General features: G+C 36.1%; 2 protein-coding genes across 2 annotated transcripts; one reads left to right on the top strand and one right to left on the bottom strand.

Annotated features, from left to right (window-relative positions):
* Nucleotides 1-3,369: 3,369 nt before the first annotated feature.
* Nucleotides 3,370-6,811, bottom strand: LOC121314269 (probable glutathione peroxidase 8). The gene is made up of 3 exons (XM_041247335.1): nt 6,434-6,811; nt 5,535-5,796; nt 3,370-5,283 (listed from the first exon to the last, which is right to left on the bottom strand). The coding sequence occupies exons 1-3, from the start codon at nt 6,638-6,640 to the stop codon at nt 5,120-5,122; spliced, it is 633 nt and encodes a 210-aa protein (XP_041103269.1). The 5' UTR covers nt 6,641-6,811; the 3' UTR covers nt 3,370-5,119.
* On the top strand, nt 6,642-21,936 carry LOC121314261 (cell division cycle protein 20 homolog B-like). The gene is made up of 11 exons (XM_041247323.1): nt 6,642-6,717; nt 7,802-8,033; nt 8,358-8,464; nt 9,084-9,168; nt 11,259-11,366; nt 15,836-16,032; nt 17,024-17,118; nt 17,830-18,055; nt 18,446-18,571; nt 18,980-19,097; nt 20,395-21,936. Exons 4-11 carry the CDS (start codon nt 9,135-9,137, stop codon nt 20,538-20,540), a joined length of 1,050 nt encoding a protein of 349 aa, XP_041103257.1. The 5' UTR covers nt 6,642-6,717; nt 7,802-8,033; nt 8,358-8,464; nt 9,084-9,134; the 3' UTR covers nt 20,541-21,936.
* The last annotated feature ends 572 nt before the right edge of the window (nt 21,937-22,508 follow it).

A 22,508-nucleotide genomic window follows, 5' to 3' on the forward strand; every position in this document is an offset into this window, starting at 1 on the left:
GTAACAATGCACGCACACACTGACACACATACACACATATCCTGAAAGGGGCTTCTGTTTATCTTTTTACTGGAGCAGTTTTGATTATTTCACCAGTTAAACTCTGAGCCGTTAATACACAACATTATAGTACATCTGGAAAAGAAAGCGTGCAGGGCAAACAATATGCAATAATTTCCTGCGTGCCTAGAATTATTATATTACTTACCTCCTAAAACATTTAAATAATAATGCGGTATAGAATCTATTTATTTATTTATTGTGGACACTGCACACTGTAACGAGATGTTGATTGTATTTATTGTTAATATATAGTATATTATAATAAAATGTTACATCAGCATTCGTTTTACAAAATAAATAAATACATAAATAAATAAAAAACATAAATACTAAACAAACATATAACGAGTGTGACTAGATTTCAATGCACAACTAACTCAGTGTCATATAAAGCCTTCAGCAACAGGTAACGTTTTTATATTAACACGACAGTTTCCAGGAATATCTGTAATTGGTTGTTATTTAAGTTCCCCGGCAAAAACTGTTAATTAGGTTAAAAAGGCAGAAAAAAATTAATTCAGTAAATCAACAATCGAATTATAACAGGGTGGCAGAACGTAACATATATAATAATAATAATAATAATAATAATAATAATAATAATAATAATAATAATAATAATAATAATAATAATAATAGGCTAACTCTTCTAAAGTCCATTATATTGGATATTTGCAGTCCAGATTTCACCGCTTCTCCAACCGCCTCAAAGTTACAGCATCATCATCACATACACCCGCCAGTCCTCTGTACAACTTGGCGGGTTTATAGCCTGTGCAATTAGAAACCTATAGCGTGTGTTTTCACAATGCATCTCCAAAGAGACCATGCGCTTCTGTTGTTGCTGTGGAATCGTAAAGCGCAAAATTCTGAAGAGGGAATTCCTTGCCGTGACGTAACTCTGTCCGCAGCTTCCACCAATCAAATCAAACTTGGAGTGATTCCCGCTGCTCTGTCCGCCGGTCCTGCCTATTTAAAGGTATCTAATCAAATGTTTAGAGGAGCAAAAGCAGCCATGGAAAGAGCAGAGGCAGGGTTTTTAAAAAGGCTATTTGGATTGTAAATTAAAAACTACGGAAAGAAACAAGCAATTAAAGGTAGAGTTTTATTATAAACCGTGAAGCTTGAGATTGTCAAAACAGACTATGTAACACTTAAAAAAATGGAATGGAAATTAGAGAGATATTCCACTTTTAAAATCAAAACGGCAGAAGCCATGCTGTGGGTAAGTAACACAATTATATCAATTGCATTTACTTATTTATGCATTTCAGGTTGCTTCGAATAACATCGAAACAGGATAAATATGTTGTTTTTCGCAATTAACAGGAAAACATAATGAGCACACTTGCTGAGGATTTCAACAGGGCTAAAAAACAGTACGCACCTAAGATAAGCAAGGTAAGATACTGTAAATAAAACAGTGTAAGTACTGTTAAACTTTCAATATATTTTAGGTGGGGAAATAGACTTAAAAGATCATTAAACAGGAAGAAAATCGGGGTAGTTAACATTCATAATCCATTATTCAGGATTCCACTCATTCAAACACTGCAAGTACAGTCAATTCAGATTCTCTTTGGTGACAGATATGCTTGTAGTTTGTACATGCACCGTACTGAACCGTAAAACCCTGGAGAAGGCATCGGCGTGGCAGTGTACTGTTACTGGCTGCATTTCTAAATTGCTCTTCTGTTTGAGACGGTTGTTTGTTACAGTTCACATTGCCACATTCAACAACACTGTTTGTAAATATGATGACGTCAATTGCTGAAGTACAGTCGGAGCGCTCTTTGTAACAGAAACAGACCCTGAATGCATCATTTTGGCAGTGTACTGCTAGATGGCTGTTGTGGATATAAACTGACAGTTTCTAGTTACACTCCACACTGCTGCATTCAATAAGTTCTGTGGACGTTTTAGGTTTGTTCAAAATATATCAGAAATATAATTCCTTGTGTCAGGCAGGCAGTGTACTGTTATTTGGCTGCTCTGTTTCTTGTCTGTAGCAGCCGCTACTACTTTGCCACCTGTTGCATGCTGAGTATGTCTGCACCGAACAGAAGGAAAACGTGCCCAAGACGTCATTGAGCTCGTGCGTGGCAGGAAGGCAGTGTAACGTTACCTGGTTTAAATGTTGTCACCAGCTTACGTTGCTGCTGCTATCTTGCTGCACACGCTGTAAAAACCATGCCAGCTGAAATAAAGCGTATTGTCAGTAGTATAATACATCAAGATGTGTAAGGCTTTATCGATTCTGTGTGTTAAGAAGGCAGTGTAACGTTAGCTGGTGTTGAATAGTGTCACCAGCTTACTTTTCTGCTGCCCTCTGACTGCACATGCTACATCCAAGTCATTCAATTACTCCAACTGTATTTTTTTTTTTTTTTTTTGGTCCACTTTGCTGAATAGTCACATTTGTTTCATGGTTTCTCGTAATTTTTATGCATATTGGTTCTGTGCTCCAGCTTACCAGCTGCTTTTAACAAACTCATTCACACAGACCTGTGTGTGCATAGATTTTTCAATAAATGTAGCTCAAGTGTGTGCTGATAAGGCAGTGTACTGTTAGCTGGCTGTGATTTGCATACCAGCCGCTACATGCACTCCCACATCTCTACATGCTATGCAACTATAGATCATCAGAGAGTTCATAGGTATAAAAACATTTATTTCACCATAACTTCTTTTAGTGTTGGAATATGTTAAAAGTCTTAGGACGGTACCAGGTTAACAAAAAAAAAAAAAAAAAAAAAAAAAAAAAAAAAACACTATTTAGGCTGTAACACAATAAGCACACATTAAAATAACAAAGCAGAAGCACATCTCAAAGATACAAACCATTTAAAGAGAAGGCTTTATATAAGCCAGTTAATTGTAGCTTTTATTTATAGCACCACCACTGCATTTACTAGGTTCAGGCATTTGGACACTACTAACTACAAATTACCAATAACTCAGAGTGGGTAGTCAAGAAAATGGTTATTGTTGTTTGTCAGTGTGTCTGACGTGCAATATATAAAGACATATACTGATTTTTTAAAACTATTTATAAAAAATAGTTTTAAAAAATGAAGAACAGGATAAGCCCTGCAGATTTATTTATTTTTTTAAGTGATCATTTTTAAGTATCAGATGAGTATGCATATGAAAAATAAGATCTCTCCTTCAGGTGAGAAGCAGAAACTGGAGGTAAAGAAAGTTCCTCCAAAGCAGAGCTGACCCAAAAGAGCCATATTTTACTACACGTGAAGGAAATGCAACTGTTGTTGGCAATTCAAACATTACAAATAAATGTAAAACACATTTAAGAAAGCTAGTTTTATTATTGCTGTAATCTGCAAACAAGACATCTGTTGTCTTCAGTGCAACATAATATTAAAAACAAAACAGAACACACATTACTCCCCCCCTCTGCCCCACCCCGCCCTTGAAAAAATAAAAACTACCTCTCTGCCCCTTGAAATAATACCTGAATCTGGATGAAATTAAAAAAAGAGGGCCATGGAATTCATCGCAGAGGAGATGTTTCGAAATTATATACTCAGAACCATTAGGCAGTTCAAGATTGAGTCATTAAAGGTTGAATTGAGCTGTCTTATAGTTCTACTATGCTGTTTTCATTATCATAAGGTAATATATGCTGACACTAAATGCCAGGCAAGTCTTAACACGTGGTGGTAATAAAAATGTGCAGCAACAACAATCCTGAAGTTGATTATGAATGCAGTTTACGTTATTAAGAATGTTTAATTCAAAGTAAACAGGGCCTGTACTTATTTCTAAAGAATGTATCCCAGAGGCAAGTTTACATGTAACATGTAGTTTCATACAACTTAGCAGTTTTACTTTTTTTTTTTTTTTTTTAAATGCTGCAATCTGGGGTAAATGTTAATATAGCTTACAATATTTCAAACGTTGGTTTAGTGATTGTCTAATTAGCTGTGACAGTTATGTCTGCTTTTAATATATTTGCAGGTAAACTTAAAAGCCTCCTCACATGATACGACTGATGCATGGCTTTACATGATTGAAAATGTAAATTTGAATCCATCTTCATAATTTTACTGAACATAAATATATAGTTTTTATATAGCTGAAGTTCAATGTCAATCCTACAGGTATACATAGAACTATGAATCTTTGATTTATAAAATTGCATTTTAAATATACATAGTCCTTTTAAAGGAATAAACACGACTATTAGTCACTTTGCTTAGGTTTCCCTGTAATTTAACTCTTGGCAAATTAGAATTTATCCAGTATTCATCCCACCTGGCTATTTTGCCTTGTGGCCACAAAATGCATGATGCCATATTTTCATTCACTATGTAGCATTATTAGTAATTCACACTTGTCAAGGCTTTATAGTCAAAGATCATTTGGAGTGCAATAAGAACATCTTTAGGCCGTTGTAGCAGATTAAATAACTATTAATATACAATTTATACTAGATAATTCCATGGCATATTTTGTCCTAACACTTAAAACACTCAGTAATACAGCTAGTTGCCAACTAAATCAAGGAAGTCATCAAAAGTAGAGTAAAAGTATTCCTAAAATCATGTACTAAAACATGGGTTACATGCATGGACAGCAATTTTGCACTTGCTGTATATTTCATAAGCATTCAGTTAAAACGTTATTCTTGGTCTTTGGGATACTCACAGTTTAAACATTCAGTATTCTGTTGGAGGTCCCTATTCTAAATTGTTTACAAACTTCTGCATTAGTACTCGGTCATGGTCACAAAAAAGTACTGAGGAATCACCCAACTAACGGTATAATGCGGTTAAAACACTAATCTGAAACAAATTCATTGGTGCTACCTTACAGACATTGTCCAATGTGTGTCAGTGATATTCCTTTGAACAGAAAATGCTGTGTAGTCCCCACATTGCAGCACAGTGACTGCTTCTGAAACCAACATGTGAAATAACTGCTGGCGTGTTCAAGGCAACTTCAGTTTTAGTTTCTGGTGACAAGCACAAACACGGCACTTTAAGTGGTTAAGGTGTGACCTGGCCACGAAGTGTAGGCACAAACAGTTCAGGTTTTAAAGTTCTACTCTCTTTTTTAAGATGATCTCTCTCACTAACTCTACTACGTCCTTTTTGATGTTCTCCAAGGGCTCTTCCGGCTTCCAGAATTTCACCACCTGGCCTTGGGGGTTTATGAGATACTTCCAAAAATTCCACTTTGGCGCCTTTTTGGCTGAATCTGAAATACATTTTAAAAAAGTTAAGTTAATTTGAAATAACTGTGTATTTCAAAATTCATCATCGATATCCAACATTCTATCTGCCTCATGGTGACATAAAGTTAAACAAAACATATGGGGTGTAAACAAACTGGACCGTCAAAAAAATGTTTTATAATAGAGTTAATTGCAGAAGAAACAGTAGCTTTTATGTTTAGAAAATTGATCAGGATTGTGGGAAACGTTTTGAAACGTGAGCAAAATATTATACCTGTAACAAATGTAAAGGCAGGCTCCGCTTCAGAACCCATTATCTTAATCTTGCTGAAGATAGGAAAAGACACGCCATAGTTTTCCTTTGCAAACGCCTCTATATCACGGTTAGACCCTGGCTCTGTATCTCCAAACTGGCCGCAAGGAAAAGCCAGCACATTGAAATGTGAAGTACCCAACTCTCGGTGTAGATCTTGCAGTCCTTTGTAGTTTCGGTCTGTTTGCTCACAATAACTCGCCACGTTTACAACTAAAGACGCCTAGAGGGAGAGGGAGAGGGAGAGAGAGGGAAGAGAGCTGCATTTTAAAAACTTAAATTTGAAGTTCTGTGAAACACACTTATAAGTAGGCTACGCTAATATGGCACAATTAAACTTGTTCTACTGTCTGTTAAATAACTGCAAAAGCAGAGCGGAAGCCCCTCTGTATTATAACACAGTGTAATGTTACAACATACCTAGCGTAAACAAAAATAATGTACCAACATATTATATTTGCACGGTTTTTTTTTTAAAATCTTAAACGTTAAATAGATATAAAAACTTACAGTTTTTCGTACATTTGAAATCTCTAGAGAGAGGCCTACTACACTGCACTGATAGTTTTACAATAACAGTTAACCTAATGCCCCCAAATTATAATTAAATAAAGTAAACGCATGCGCATTGGTCTTTGTGCTTCGACATTCAAAAGTTATTTAAACAATGAAAAATAAAATTGTTTTTATTCTTAAAATTGGCTTAAAAAAAAAAAATATATATATATATATATATATATATATATATATATATATATATATATATATATATATATATATATATTATATATATTATATATAAAAAAAAAGTCAAAACTTTTTCATGGAAAAACCAAAGAAACACATAATAGTTTACTTACTTTGCCTCTGAACTTTTCCAGGGAAACGGTCCTCCCTTTCAAATCCTTCACTTGGAAAGAATAGAAATCTTTAGGTTTAGATGTTTTCAAAAATGTATTCTGCAACAGAAACAGACCACCCGTGCAGATCATCATTGTGAGAAAAACAATAAACATTCGAGCTTTCGGGACCGGGTATTTCAAATGATACGCCGCAAGATTCTCCATTTTTGTTGGGAATTACGAAAAATGTCTCCGCAGGGAAGGAATGCAGTGATGAACTCTGTGTCTGTAACACGATACTGGTACGTACCACGTAGCGTTTTCGGTGTGAGGTACATTACTATAGTGTTGAAAACTAATCAGTGAAAACAGTAATTACAATGTCTTTATATTTCTGGTAAAGCAGACTTTTTTTTTTTTTTTTTTTTTTTAAACTACGCAACACCGCTTCTCTCCCTGAAATCGTTTATGACAAGTTCATGTAAATAACTACATCATACTGTTTAATTCAAATCCACTTAATGGTACGAGAAAACATTCCAAGGAGACCATGGCAAGTTTAAATTATCGGAATAAGCAGACTAATAACTTGCATTAGCTCATGAGCAGCCAGCTTCTGTCAAACAATAGGCTTGCTTGTGTGTTATTACTACAATATTGCAACGCAGCCCCTATTCTGTTAAATTATACTTATAAATACAGTGTATTTTAATCTAGCCAATCGAAGAATCCTTACTAGTTTGAGTATTGCTAGGCTTTGAAGCCTCCAAACACAAGAATGGTAAATTGTCCAGCTGACTTATTTGTAATGCAAATGGTATTCCCTGACATGTATTCTGTAATTACAAAAAAAAAAAAAAAAAATCTCTCTGTAAGTTTGTTCCATTTAGAGTGGCCATGACATCAGTTCTGGAAGGTTTTGTAAATAGTACTGATAGTTGTTGCTCGGTTGGCAGATGCTTCTGTCTTACCAGACTGAAGTAGGGAAAAGGTAAACAGAAGGGATCCACCACCATATTTTTCATTTTGATGTGCATACATGTATTGCACATCAAAATAACATATTTATCTTTATAGTACGTGTATATGTCACGTATTTTAACATGTACGTTTGATTTTCCAAGATTATTATAATGTTCCATATAAATAGCTTGCTGTTTAATTGAGGAAATAATGAAATGCTAAAGTTAAACTGTAGCAGAACTGCCTTTCATGTGAATACATGATGGACAGTAGTACTAGTGATTAAATATGGATTTAATAGACTTAAAGCAACATAGGATACAATCAAATACATATATATATATATATATATATATATATATATATATATATATATATATATATATATATTTTTTTTTTTTTTTTTTTTTTTTTTTACCGCAGGTAGATCGTGGAAAGACATCATACTCCAGATTTAAAAGCAGAATTGTGAAAAGGCTAAGGTCAGAGGTTACTGTTGCTAGCAGCCCCTTGGCCGCAAGATGGCAGCAGTCCTTCAACAGAGAATTTGACACAGTCTGTCAAAGACTTCCTTTAGATCTGTCACCAACGGCAGAAAACAGTTCTGACTCTGAGCAGACGCTTGGAGAACTTGAAACAACATTAACAGCTCAAGGTTAGAGTCTTGCTGTTGTGTTTATTGTGACGTTACGGTGTTTTATTTTAGACAATATAGTAGTACAAGTTCTAATTCTAATCGGGGTGTAAAACTTCAAGGCTCAGTTGATGTTTGATTTGCAGGCCACTTTGTTACTTTGGTTTTGGGGTTTTGTTATTTTTTGAAAAGGTGGATAATTATTAATAGCTGCTTACATCTAAAGTAAAAACATTAAAAAAATACTGCTTTGTTATTGTTTCTCATGATAATAGCCTAAATGCTAAATAAGTGTCATAAATGATTTCAACAAAACGTTAACTTTGTACTGCATTATTTATCCAGTTTCCCCAGACAAGCTGAAGCAACACAGTGAAATACAACCTGGCATCGTTCCTCCACCAGCAGCATGTCAAGGGACAAAATCAGCAGCTGACAACGTGAGCAAACAGGTATTATAATACTTTCATTTGTCCAATTCTTTTATTTGCAATCCACTGTGTTTGGAAAATGAATTCAGGGAATTAGGAAAACCAATCCAATCAAATATATTGAACATTTAACAGAACTACCCAGACCACATCTGCTCCATGTATACTGGTCAGAAAATCCTTCTTCTACATAGTAATCCATTCCCCTGATAGATAATAGTGGCGGTATTGAATATTGTAGTAGTAATGAAGACCCAAAGGTGTTTCCAAGATGTTTCCAAGGTTCACAGTGATTATAGATAGTCTGTTTAGAGTTAAGTAGGGTTAAGAAAAGATATCTGGTGCAAGAAAAGGGATGCAGTTTCACCCATCCAATATTCAATTGGTGTGTGAAGAACATCTGAATTTAGACTTTCTTTTTGTGATCCTTGCTGCCAGCATTTAGCCACGCTGTGTCTCTCTGTACTAAGGACCTGTCAACTCTCCCCCAAAATATTCACAGTAGTAATATTTGCCATTACACTGGAGGTTTTTTCACATTCTAATATAACTCATGACCACTTGTGAAGTCTTTCTTTCTTTCTTTCTTTCTTTCTTTCTTTCTTTCTTTCTTTCTTTCTTTCTTTCTTTCTTATTGTAGGAATTCTCTCTGAAATTATGTGATGAAAAGAAAAGAGCCCCCGATGTGAAGATGACCGGGCCCTGCGAAGGCCCTGCCTGCAAAGGTACAGTGACTTTCCATGAGCAGTAATGGGAAGGACAACTTAAGAACATACATACAAGGCACAGATTTTACCAGGGGAAGGCAGAGATGCATACAGCTGTCACACCCCACAGTATGTGTTAACAGTAAAGAGTAAGGCCCTTCAAATTTAACTTTCTTCATTATTTCTACATTCATCTTACATTTGTGTGATGTTTGCAATTCATCTGAATTATTTGCCATTGTAACCAAGGCTAGGTTAAGTAAGAGCCATCTCCATTGTTTTCCTGGCAACACATGGCTGTGCACTATGTTTTTTACACTTGCAAATAGCAAGCCACTTTGCCTGATCTAGCCTAAATTGCACATGGGTATGGCAGGCAACAAAAGCAGCTCATGAGCTCATAGCTAAAGCACCTTTGAGTAATTGCAGTAAGAACCACTAAGAATGGTTGAAATTATGAATAGGTATTGAAAGGGAACAGTAACCTTTGTTAACCTAGTGTAGTACCAGGTGTTTTTCTTTTTAATACATATTTGTTATAACCTGTGCTTCTTTATAAACTGCACATTTGAGACTGATGCAGCTCGTGGACGTGAAAATAGGTAAGCTGTTGGGGATTATTTTGTTAGCTGCAAGTACTTTAAATAATGTCTTGCATTTTGGACTCAAGCAGAAAGCTTTGAAGTTCGATCATCTTTTTGTAATCTTTATACTGCTTGTAGCAGCAGTGCTGGATGCCACTGACAACATGCAGATAAAACAGAGACTTTAACAAGAGAGACCTCTGTAGCCTTTCAAATTAAAAACTGTGTGCTCTTGAAGTGTTAAGAATGAGCAAAGTGAATATTTTCCACAGGCGTTTGTATGCAATCATGTGTTCAACATTATTGTATCTGCAGCAAGGTGGTTGTGGTTCTGTGAAAAGAGTTTTGATACCAAACAGGACGCCTCACTTCCTGTGCTGCTTCAAAGGGGTCTGTCTCTTGACGGGAAAGCGAAGCAGAGTAACAAACCCTGAGAACCTTTATTTTGAACTTATTGGGTTTACCACATTCTGAAAAGGTCTTTATCTGCTGCAGAACTTTTTTTTTTTTTTTCCGAGTTGTCAGCTGATTTCTTTTTAACCCTGTCTGACAGATTTTACAGTAATGGTTTCTGTAGCACTGACATAATTTGCAGGATATAAAAAAAAAAAAAAAAAAAAACAGGCTAGAAAGGATGTCGGTGACATTAATAGCCCTTCAAAGCTGCACATCCAAAATTAGAACAATATCATGAAAATGAATAGATTACACTATATAAACTTACATAATATTTTTTTGTATCTGAGTATTATCCCATGATACCCATTATTTTTCCTAATTTATGGATGCAGCATTATTTGTTTCCCGCTTCAAATTTGTTTGTTAAAGATTTCTAACAAACTCTGGTTCAAGGGGGAAGGAATTAATGGTGTGCACCCAAGCACATCGCTAGAGGTCATTGCACTTTGATTAGGCTTCTCAGAAATTGCCCCAAAGCATAAATATATGGGCGTTGTTATTAAATGTAACATATATCCTTGAGTGCACAAATAGCAATAAAATGATGATTGGGAACATATATCATGTTGTTCAACTACCTGAGATGGTGACAGATACAGGGCTGTTTCGATACCCTTGAAACTGCATTAATCTTACACAGCAGGTATAGCCCTGGTGCAAATGAACATTATAAAAAGGTTGTCTGGGCATTTACTAAGGCTGTAATTTGACCAGCCATTGAGTTGGGACAACCCTCTATGGCCATGGCACTTGGTGAAACATGCAGGGAGAATTTGGGCATCTATCCATGGTGGTGTTGAGGCCAGGTGTGACAGCTTCATTTGTTTTTAATTAAAAAAAATGATGCTTCAATATTAGCATGCTGAACAAGAAATTGGTGGGGTGATATTCCTTAAAAACAAGGGTCTTGAAATTGTTTATACAAAGTATATCCAATCACAAGGGTTCAGCTCCTTTGTACACTCATGCCTCAAGTTGTGCTTACATTATTGCCTCATAGGCCCTAATGAAGTGACCATAACCTGTAACACAATGCATAATAATGTGTTGTTTTGTTGATTTCAGCTTCAGCAGACAGACCCCATCCTATCCAGAGTAGTCCTGTCAATGGTGACTGCACTCTCCCAGAACTTGAGATAAAACTAGATATTACTGGGTTGAGGGATGATTACTGTAAGTATTATCCTATGTGATACTCTTCAATAAGTAATGCCATTATGCAATATGTACTGCATGACATGACATGTGATGTTGGAAGAATTAAACTTGACATGGATGGCAGTCTTAAAATAAAGTGACAGACATACATGCCAACAGTCCCTATATGGTCAGGATAGTCCCGGCTGACACATCTGCTGATCACTAACTTACTCGTGTACAAAGGTAAGAACACTTCGTTGTGTTTGTGTTTACTGTCATGCTGGTTGTATGGTGTTCAGTTGAGGGGATACGTCTATTATTATATGATAGTGTTTTTTGCGTATGACACCCCCCCCCCCCCCACCCCCCCGGGAACAAGCGTCCCGCTGAACAGTTTCCAAAGAAATCTTGGCAAGTATGTACAGCGCTTATCAAGTGTGAAGAGATATAACACTCTTTGGATTAAAGTCTGAGACAGGATTTTATAGTTGAGAGGGAGACTGTTTTCTCGAAGTACAAACAATGCACCCGTAGTTAAAGATATTATATGACAATATTTTGGTCTTTCCATTTTAAGGTCCTGGAGTTTAGTAAAAAAAGTCAGACCAACTGAATCAGTCATTCAGCTAGCTCAGCTGTCGCAATTGATGTTATTCCAAACCTTACCAAGTCTTGTTATTGCAGAATAGCAGGATATGAATCCAAATGAAGAAAAGTGGCTAACAATCCCACTGCCGTAAGCAATGTTATGTGCACATTCTTTTTGTCATGCAGCTAATATTGTTTCATGTGTCTGTATACATGCCTGTGTACATGTGTGCATTAAGAAACAGTCTTTAATAGTAGATCATTATTTAAGAGCAAAATGTTTGGACAGTATCACCCTAGTATGGCTGGTTTTTCTGAACTATATGGGCTGGTAGATGGTGAGGCTGTCGAGGCAAATATGTTAAAAGAATATTGATTCAAGGAATGTCAATTTTTGTCTGTCTTAATGCTGGTAAAGATTTAATCACAAAACAAGACAGGAACAGTAAACACCAAGAGCGGTCACAGCGGTTGTTCTTCATGAAGGATGGTTGTTCTTCAAAAATGTAGTACTAGAGGCACAAAACAATTATATCCCTAAAGTAGACAAATCTAAATGTAAAACTCAATTGCCAAAATGGTTTAATAGATCAATTAAAAAAAATATTCAGCAAAAAAAGACACTTTACAGAGCATTAAAAAAGGACCAAAAAGAAAGTACGCAGAAAGAGTACACAGAACTGCAAACGCAAGTCAAAAAGGAAGTTAGAAAGGCCAAGAGAGAAATAGAAATAAACATTGCTAAGGGAGCTAAAACCAATTCCAAAATGTTTTTCCAATATTACAACAGCAAGAGAACATTCAAAGAGGAGATTAAATGTTTAAGAGAAACAAATGGCAAAATCGTAGATGAAGAAAAAAAAAAATAGCAAATATGTTAAATGATTACTTTTCACAAGTTTTTACAAAGGAAGATACTGACAACATGCCCCACATGTCATCCAGTTCCTGTCCAGTTTTAAATAACTTTAGCATAACTGAGGCAGAAGTGTTAAAGGGACTAGGAGCTCTTAAAATAAACAAATCCCCTGGGCCGGATGAGATCCTCCCAGTAGTACTCAAAGAAATGAAAGAAGTAATTTACAAACCGCTAACCAAGATCATGCAGCAGTCTCTTGACACAGGGGTGGTACCGACAGACTGGAAAATTGCAAACGTAATACCGATCCACAAAAAGGGAAACAAAACTGAACCAGGTAACTACAGACCAGTAAGCCTGACTTCTATTATATGCAAACTTATGGAAACTATAATAAGATCCAAAATTGAAAATTACCTATATGGTAACAGGGTACTGGGAGACAGTCAACATGGTTTTAGGAAAGGGAGATCGTGCCTAACTAACTTGCTTGATTTTTTTGAGGATGCAACATCGATAATGGATAATTGCAAAGCATATGACATGGTTTATTTAGATTTCCAGAAAGCTTTTGACAAAGTCCCGCACAAAAGATTAATTCTCAAACTGAACGCAGTTGGGATTCAAGGAAACACATGTACATGGATTAGGGAGTGGTTAACATGTAGAAAACAGAAAGTACTGATTAGAGGAAAAACCTCAGAATGGAGTGTGGTAACCAGCGGTGTACCACAGGGATCAGTATTAGGTCCTCTGCTATTCCTAATCTACATTAATGATTTAGATTCTGGTATAGTAAGCAAACTTGTTAAATTTGCAGACGACACAAAAGTAGGAGGAGTGGCAAACACTGTTGCAGCAGCAAAGGTCATTCAAAATGATCTAGACAAGATTCAGAACTGGGCAGACACATGGCAAATGACATTTAATAGAGAAAAGTGTAAGGTACTGCACGCAGGAAATAAAAATGTACATTATAAATATCATATGGGAGATATTGAAATTGGAGAAGGAATCTATGAAAAAGACCTAGGAGTTTTTGTTGACTCAGAAATGTCTTCATCTAGACAATGTGGGGAAGCTATAAAAAAGGCTAACAAGATGCTCGGATACATTGTGAAAAGTGTTGAATTTAAATCAAGGGAAGTAATGTTAAAACTGTACAATGCACTAGTAAGACCTCATCTTGAATATTGTGTTCAGTTCTGGTCACCTCGCTATAAAAAAGATATTGCTGCTCTAGAAAGAGTGCAAAGAAGAGCGACCAGAATTATTCCGGGCTTAAAAGGCATGTCATATGCAGACAGGCTAAAAGAATTGAATCTGTTCAGTCTTGAACAAAGAAGACTACGTGGCGACCTAATTCAAGCATTCAAAATTCTAAAAGGTATTGACAGTGTCGACCCAAGGGACTTTTTCAGCCTGAAAAAAGAAACAAGGACCAGGGGTCACAAATGGAGTTTAGAAAAAGGGGCATTCAGAACAGAAAATAGGAGACACTTTTTTACACAGAGAATTGTGAGGGTCTGGAATCAACTCCCCAGTAATGTTGTTGAAGCTGACACCCTGGGATCCTTCAAGAAGCTGCTTGATGAGATTTTGGGATCAATAAGCTACTAACAACCAAACGAGCAAGATGGGCCGAATGCCCTCCTCTCGTTTGTAAACTTTCTTATGTTCTTATGTTCTTATGTATCAGCAGGAAGCAGAAGAAAAAACATTTCACGTTAGAAATAGACCACCAAAAAATTCAAATGGTTGTAAAGATCTCATTCAAGATCCATCCAGAACTTCAGAAACACCTAATTATACATTGTAAGGTTTAGTAAACTTAAGTCGAGAAGACAAGTGTTTTGGCAAGGTCCTTCATCATATCACTGTTGAGAAGGAGCATATGACAGGCAGCACGCTTACATTCATCGACATTGTTTTCATTTCAATGTGCAGGGCACTTTATACAACACACTGTGGATGTCAATGAAGGCCATGAGCTGTCTGCTCTGTATAACACACTTAAAGATTTGAATTGGGCTGAAATATGTTACATTCTTTACTACACATTTTTCAGGCTTGTGGTAGTTATAATCAAGACTGTATTTGAATACCTGAGTTTTTCAAACTGATGCATGGATATTTGTTACAAGAAGTTATTGAACTTGTGTGACAGGTGGCTTGCAGTGCGCAGGTATATTTGGTGCAGTGCTCAGGAATAACATACACAAGACAGTGGAAGTTCAATAAAACAGCTCCTTTATTTGGCTGGGTTGTGTGTCAACAACACTTAAATAATAAGCACGGGCTCTACACAGCCATGTGTATCGCTCCGTGCAATACAAGGTTTTCAGTTCCGAAATAAATCAATACTTTATAACAACACCAAACACAGACACGGTTACTTCTCCAGATAGTGAGTGCTCTTGTGCAGTTATGGTGAAAGACAACAGTAGTGTAATGTAATTCAGGTTTGGTGCTGGCTTGTAGCGACAGCTCCCGGTTAGTATTCAGCCATCTAACAATGAAAGTACAAAAAACAGTAGAACAACAAAACACGAAACCGAAACACACACGATAATAAATTACTTCCATCTCCTATATGGGTCCTTTCGGTAACTACATCAAAGTTTACATTATTACATCGTCACACCCCCTGTTATACCTTCAGTCACGCCTCCTGTGATAGCTAGTTCTACTCCAATCCATGACTGACTCTTCGTACGGTGATGACTTCTGGCATTGTGACTCCGCCCCCTTCCTGGATGGCTGGTTTCCAACTGACCCTGGAATGAACTGCCAAACACTGTTCCTGCTACACAGCTCCCTCACAGGTCGGGAGGGAGATTGTTGACTAGGATTAATTCACTCTGTCATAACCTGTTATCCCTGTCAATCAGTCAAGTAGTCGTAATAGTCTGTCAGCTATATTGCACACCTAGAACCAGAATGTCCCAGAGATCTGGGGGTGTTATATATTTATTAGATACCAAAGGTTTGCTGTAGTGTTAGCAGTCACTGCTTACGCAGGACGTATTAACAGTTTATTTGTTTTAAATTTCAGACTTAAACTTACTGGATTGGAATTCCAAAAACCTTGTTGCTGTGGCTTTAAATTCCTCTACTTATATGTGGAATGCCGAAACCCACAAGACGTTAGGAGGAATCCATTTAAATTCTAACACTAAATATGTTTCATCGGTTGCCTGGATAAACCATGGCAATTGTCTTGCAATTGGAACTAGTGATGGTGAAGTTCAGGTAATTCACTCTGCAGATTCAATTCACAAACCTCCCTGTGGACTCAAGTGTTACAGCTGCTGTTGTGGCTGATGAGAAAATAAAAGGGCCTTAATAGGAGCGAAAACCATACCATGCATGTCTGTACAGTGGTTAAATATAAATACTGTTTTTATAGACGGTTGTTAAATAACAACCCGTATAGAATTATTATTTTTATTTTGCAGCATCAGTCAATGCTATTATCTGCAGCCATGTGAATCAAGGCATAGTATTGAAATTATACTTTCTGTCCGTCTGTCTGTCCTTTGTGCTCTGAATGGAGATAATGGTTACAATGGTAAATAAGTGACATACAAGGATTGTGGGGAAAACCTTTGATCTGTGATCTCCAGGCCAATTCCGTTTTCAACATTCAGAACCGATAATTGAATATGCATATGTTTTTGTACAGTTATGTGGCTGGTTTCAGATACCTCGAAATAGCACTTATCATTGACTGCCTTACCTAAGGTAACATTGGGTTGTCCAAGATTAGTGCTAACCAGGGTCTATGAAATGGAGTTAGATTGAGGTAACTCTGTTAAAGCAGCAACCTTTTAAAATGAAAAGCAATGTGATAACTGTTTAATATTGGCAGTGCCCTGCCATGGGCAGAAAGTACTGTGATAGACTGTTTAGCAGTGGCACTTTTAGGGATATTTGGTGGTATATAGAGCTGGATCCGCCACTAGTTAGATGAATGATCTCAATTTTAATAGAAATGACTGTTATCATATCTTCCCCCAGGCCCTTATCATTTACAACTGTGTTTTACATTCAAGACCAGAGGATCTTAGAATCAACTTATCCAGTTGATTTAATTGGGATATTGTAGGCCAAATACCCTTTATAATCTGGGTAAACAACATTTTAAGTGTGTGTTTTTTTTGTTTTTTTTTTAATTTTTATAGTAGGATAAGAATTTCTTTTATCTGATGCATATGGTCTTTTTTTTTTTTATGTTTTGCAGTTATGGGATGTCGAAACAAAGAAAAGACTCAGAAACATGCTTGGTCATCAGTCTGTAGTGGGAGCCCTCAGCTGGAATAACTACATTCTCAGCAGGTAACCCTTGAAACTTTAACCTCATTATACTTGAACAGTTTTATTTGTCATAAAGGGGTTGTCTTTTATAATGACAACCTATCATTTTATTTGTTTGTTTTCTTGATTTTAAACTACTTGTCTCTGGAAGTACTACAAGTCAATTACTACTAAAGTCAATTAATCCTTTTTTTTTAAAATGACAAACTGCTATTTAAGTATACAAGGCACATTTTCTGTACTTATTATAAATGCACTTCTAATGTAATTGAAGTGTTTACAAGAAATACATCTGTATCTCAGCAGTATATTTTTCAGCTCCCTCTAGCAACAATACTCACTTTCTGTTTCCACAACCCATTCATGTCAGTCAGAGCACCAGAATTTTTGTAGAATGAACTGTTCTGGTCTTGCCTGGCAAACAGTCTTGAGTGAAATTTGAGAAATGTATTTCCAGTTGATTAATGAAACATGATGTGTGAATAAAAAAATACTAAAACAATCTGCATTATGTTAAATATATTACTGAGATATGGATAACACAGATTCCAGCAAAGATAAAGCTGTGTGTTTTTTGTAAATACTGTAGGGTGTTTTATAGGTTGCTATCAGCAGGTTTTTAGTCAGTGAAGATACTGCAGTATGTCGACATTACATCAACAAACACAAGTTATATCTAAGCCTGGTAAGATTTTGGTGAGAGGTAATAAATATTCAATGCTTGTTTTATAGTGGTTCACACTTAGGGTTAATTCACCAGCATGATGTCAGAATTGCACAACATCACGTTGGGACTCTCCGTCACCAGAAAAGTATCTGTGGGCTTAAATGGTCACCTAATGGTGGTCGCCTTGCTAGCGGCTCAAGTGACGGCCTGCTGAATATCTGGCCCAGTGATCCAGGCGTGATGGTACGCAGCCAGCCCCTACAGACAATGGCCCACCCCACAGCTGTGAAGGTAAGAGATGGGCTTAACAGTATTTCAGTCTTGTGGCCAAAGTCACCATATTGTGAAATTGTGATTTTTATAGCTGGAATATTTTCCAACAATTCCCCAACTTTATATAACTGAAAGCAGGTACATAATGAAAAATGATAGGTTACTCCATTAACAACTTCTTCTGTTCTTGAATGTACAAGTAAATCATATTATCTTTTAAGATACAAAGATTTACATCCTATAACGACCAGAAAGGCAATGCCTTTTTTCAGATGCTTACTTCAAATACATCCAATCACTGTCTTACCTGTGTTCAATAAATAGCACTGGAGAACCAGCAACACAGCTCCCTCGTATGTTTTTATTTTTTATAGTGTGACCCCCCTCAAGTCTTGCTTGTTATTCTAGGCAATGGATTGGTGTCCATGGCAGTCTGAAGTGGTGGCTGTAGGGGGAGGAATGAAGGATGGAGTTCTACGAATATGGGACACAAACACTGGGAGCTGCATTAAATCTACTCACACTAACTCACAGGTAAGCAGCAGACATCAATTGAAAAAAAAAAGAATAATAAGACAATAAGAGAGATTGTGAATGAAAACCTGATGTTATACAAAATACCAACATTGCAACATTTGACCCTAAGGAGAATTTCAATTTGTACACACTGCAGACTATTGCAAAGTGCTACATTCACTTTCCTTAACACTGGAGTGGCTGTAAATGTCCTTGAGGATTATGAAGTTGGTTCATGATGTTGAAGGTCATGAACATCTTACTTTTAAAATCTATGCCACATTTTTACTTGTAGCTGCAGATGCGCGTGTGTAACTAAAATGTACAATGTACAAAGGCCATAAATGTCACAATGTTATAGTGAATCATTATATTATTTGTTCCATAATCCATATTCCATAATCATTTATTTCCTTTATTTTTTAGATTTGTTCATTACTTTGGGTGAAAGAAACAAAGGAACTAATAACTGGACATGGTCTTCCCAGAAATCAGATTGTTCGGTGGGACTTTCCATCTATTACTAAAGTAACTGAGTTGCATGGTGAGTACTTTACAGTAAGACAGCTTTTCTAGCAACTGCTGAAGTAACTGTGGGATAGGTGTACTAAAGTGTTGTACCTCTCGCAATAGTCACAAACCAGTTGCCACGAGTCGCAAGTCTTGGGTGAATTGTACTAAACAAGTGCAATGCTATTTGCGACTTTTTAGGGAATGCTTTGCTGCAGCAGATTCTGTTTGTGGTTCAGACGAAGATGGATATGTAATTATGAGAGTTCCTGCATAAATTCGTGGAGATACTGCAAACGAGGGCTCTGAAATATTATAATGAGATGTGTGAAAGCTGCGGGCAATTGTGACATTTACAGTTGCACCAATTTAAGGACTTTTGATTGGTGGTTTAATGCAAAATTTGTTGCTTGTCCTTTTGTAATTTGTGTTAATGAGACTGGGCCGATTTCAAAGCTACAGTGCATGAGTTCTTGAAAGACTAGTTATTTTAAATTCTATATGAGTTAAATACGTGAATATGTTATATTGCATTAACTTTGCAGAGATTATTTCTTGACAATGTCACATAAATATAGTTGCTTCAGAATGTTTTTTTTACATGACTTTCGTAACAGGAAGGATGCACACCACTGAATTCTAATGTAGTTTATCTTAAGATGTATACACCACATTCATCCTTTATCTTTTGACTTTCATCAGCAGTTCATGTATAAAATAAACACAATTTCTAAACTGTTCACAGGTGTAAATCATGTGTGTAAAATATAGCAGGAGCTCCATGAAATACAGTAGCTTTCAAAAATATATATTGTAAGATAGCAGGGAGGGGGTTAAAATTCCTCCCTGCTAAACTTTTGAAAATGCACTTGTGGGTGAATGGGCTAAGGGTTTTTGTAATTGTTTTAATTGTTTAATGATTTAGTTAATCCCCTGCACCTGGTGGTAATTATACATTATAATTATAAATATAATAATTAACACAGAATGACAAGGAAAGGGGACAACAAAAAATATATAACAATGTAATTTAAGTCTTTGAGTAATTAACTGTATAACTGGATAATTTCTGTTGCAGGAAGTTTCATTTTCTCCCAATAACACTAAGTCCTGCATGAGAACTGCATGCTCACCTAACTGAGATAAAACCTTGCATGGATATTTGTCACAAGATGTTATTGCACAATCTGTTAATGTAGGTTATGTGGTTATCCCTTTTTATAGCAACTGGCAGACTGAATTGGCTGAGTATTTGAAGGCAATGTCTTGTAAATCACTAGCACACATTAAATGAAATGTTGACAGTAAACTGCCTTGTCTTTGTTGATTAGGTCACAAAGGAAGAGTTCTGAATTTAGCTTTAAGCCCAGATGGAAGACAGTTTTTTTCCGCAGCAGCCGATGGAACTGCCTGTGTGTGGAGAGCCAAAGACAATGAAGACGCATATCAAGAGCAAGGCCCAGAGAAGTCTGACTGATATTACCTGAGCATGTTTGCAGTGTAGATGTGAACTGAGCCTCAGTAAATCACACTGGGGGACAATCCCAGTAGGGTTAATAGATTCTGTAGTTAAAGAGGTACTCTTTAGCAGGGGTGTAACAATGCACTAATATTGTGATACAATACTTACAATATCAGGATACTCGGGTCACAATACAATATGTATCATGATACATGTGATGGCCCTGATTGGCTACATGTAGGATGAATAATAAGATAAAATGATCAATTAATAACGGACTATTGTGTTAAAAAACAAAAATTTAAATGAGTTGTGTTCATACCAACTATAAAATACTCATTGTTCATTAAAAATGACTTTGTGAACTACAGCAAGCTATGTTGTGCTTTTGGTCATGTATTGTGATACAATAATACAAACCTCTATGACAATACGATATGTCACGCAAAAACAAGTATCATGATTTATTGGTACACGAGGAGTCATTACACCCCCACTGTCATGAGTTTCCACGCTGAAGTTTTGCATAACTTTACATTCTACTTAAAGCTGTTGTGAATTGTTTGCCATTTCTAGATTATTTTTAAGTACAAAATTGATTATTTTGAAGGAAGCATCAATTTAGCAAAATAGGCAAAACTTAATTAATAACTTTCATACTTGATTATAGAATGTTTAAACAGGTTTTGCTGCCTGTGGAATGCATGGAAGATATGTTTTTATGTTCAGAGGATCTTTTGATGCTGTTGGTTTTAATGCATGAAGTTTTTTTTTTTTTTTTTTTTTTTTTTTTTTCTATAATAGCCAGTAAACATGGGAAATACTGAATAAATTTACTTGTTGCTCTGGAGATTTTAGCTCATGGCATGATAGAAAAATAAATATTCTTTATGACATATTACAATTAAATCTCTGCCAGTGGGGGTAAAATAAGTATATTAGGGCTGCTCCGACTAATAGATTAATTGGACCAATTAATCAACTAAAGAGTTGATCTCAGGTTAATTAAAAAAAAAAAAAAAATGTAATCGGAACATAAACAGTTGAAGGTCTTTAGTTGCTTTAACCAATCTGAGAGTCAAAGATCTGGCCCTTGCTATCAGGTGTCCAGTCATGAGTGAGCAGAGGCAGGACATAATTGGGAGTTTAACCAATGGGAAAGCAAAAAATCTGCCCTGGTTTTGCAGCTGTCCAATCATGAGTGAACAGAGGTGGGACAGAAATATGTTAGGATAGGGTGTAAGCATAACAAAATTTCACGCGATGTTGTTTATTATAGAGACAGCTATGGAGAATTATATTGAGAACTTCAAATTTATATTTCGAATTGTTTTTCGTAAATTTTAAAAACAATGTCATAGACAACAGAGACATTGTAGTCGATTTGGTTACGAATGAATTTTAATTTATAAACTGTCACAGATACCCGAGATGGAATTGTTTTCCTGTAACTCACTGAAGAGGCCCATCTGTTTTGTTTAATACATGGATACCCTTGTGATGCTAATATTAAAGAAGACGAGGTTCAGCAGTACAGTTTGTTTTTTTTTTTTTTTTTTTTTTTTTTTTTAAATTATTGTTTCAGTGCTGTACAGATGTTCTATGTCGTTATCCGTTAGTGCTTCAGCTGTATTTGGATGAGTGCCTTTACCTTAATTTCCCGATCCTCTCCAGTTTCTCTGAGATATGAATGTACCAGCTTTACATCATTTTTTTTTTTTTAACTTTTCTCATTTTGTTGCTCATTAATGAACATTCCTGTACTGTGGGTGTTGTTGAGTGATTGAAAATGAGACATTTTGTGTTTTGAATTGAAAGTGATGGTCTCGAGGGGTCGAAAGGGTCAAAGTTCAAGTATATTTTCCTCAAGAGGAATATCACTTTCTGATGTCACTGCTGGGGTATTGTTCCTTTTTTTTAATGGCTCAGGATGCAAATATAGCCTTCATCTATTTGTGTGTGTGTTTATAGATTTTATATATA

The sequence above is a fragment of the Polyodon spathula genome, chromosome 1, assembly GCF_017654505.1.
Source record: "Polyodon spathula isolate WHYD16114869_AA chromosome 1, ASM1765450v1, whole genome shotgun sequence".
Classification (NCBI taxonomy): Eukaryota; Metazoa; Chordata; class Actinopteri; order Acipenseriformes; family Polyodontidae; genus Polyodon; species Polyodon spathula.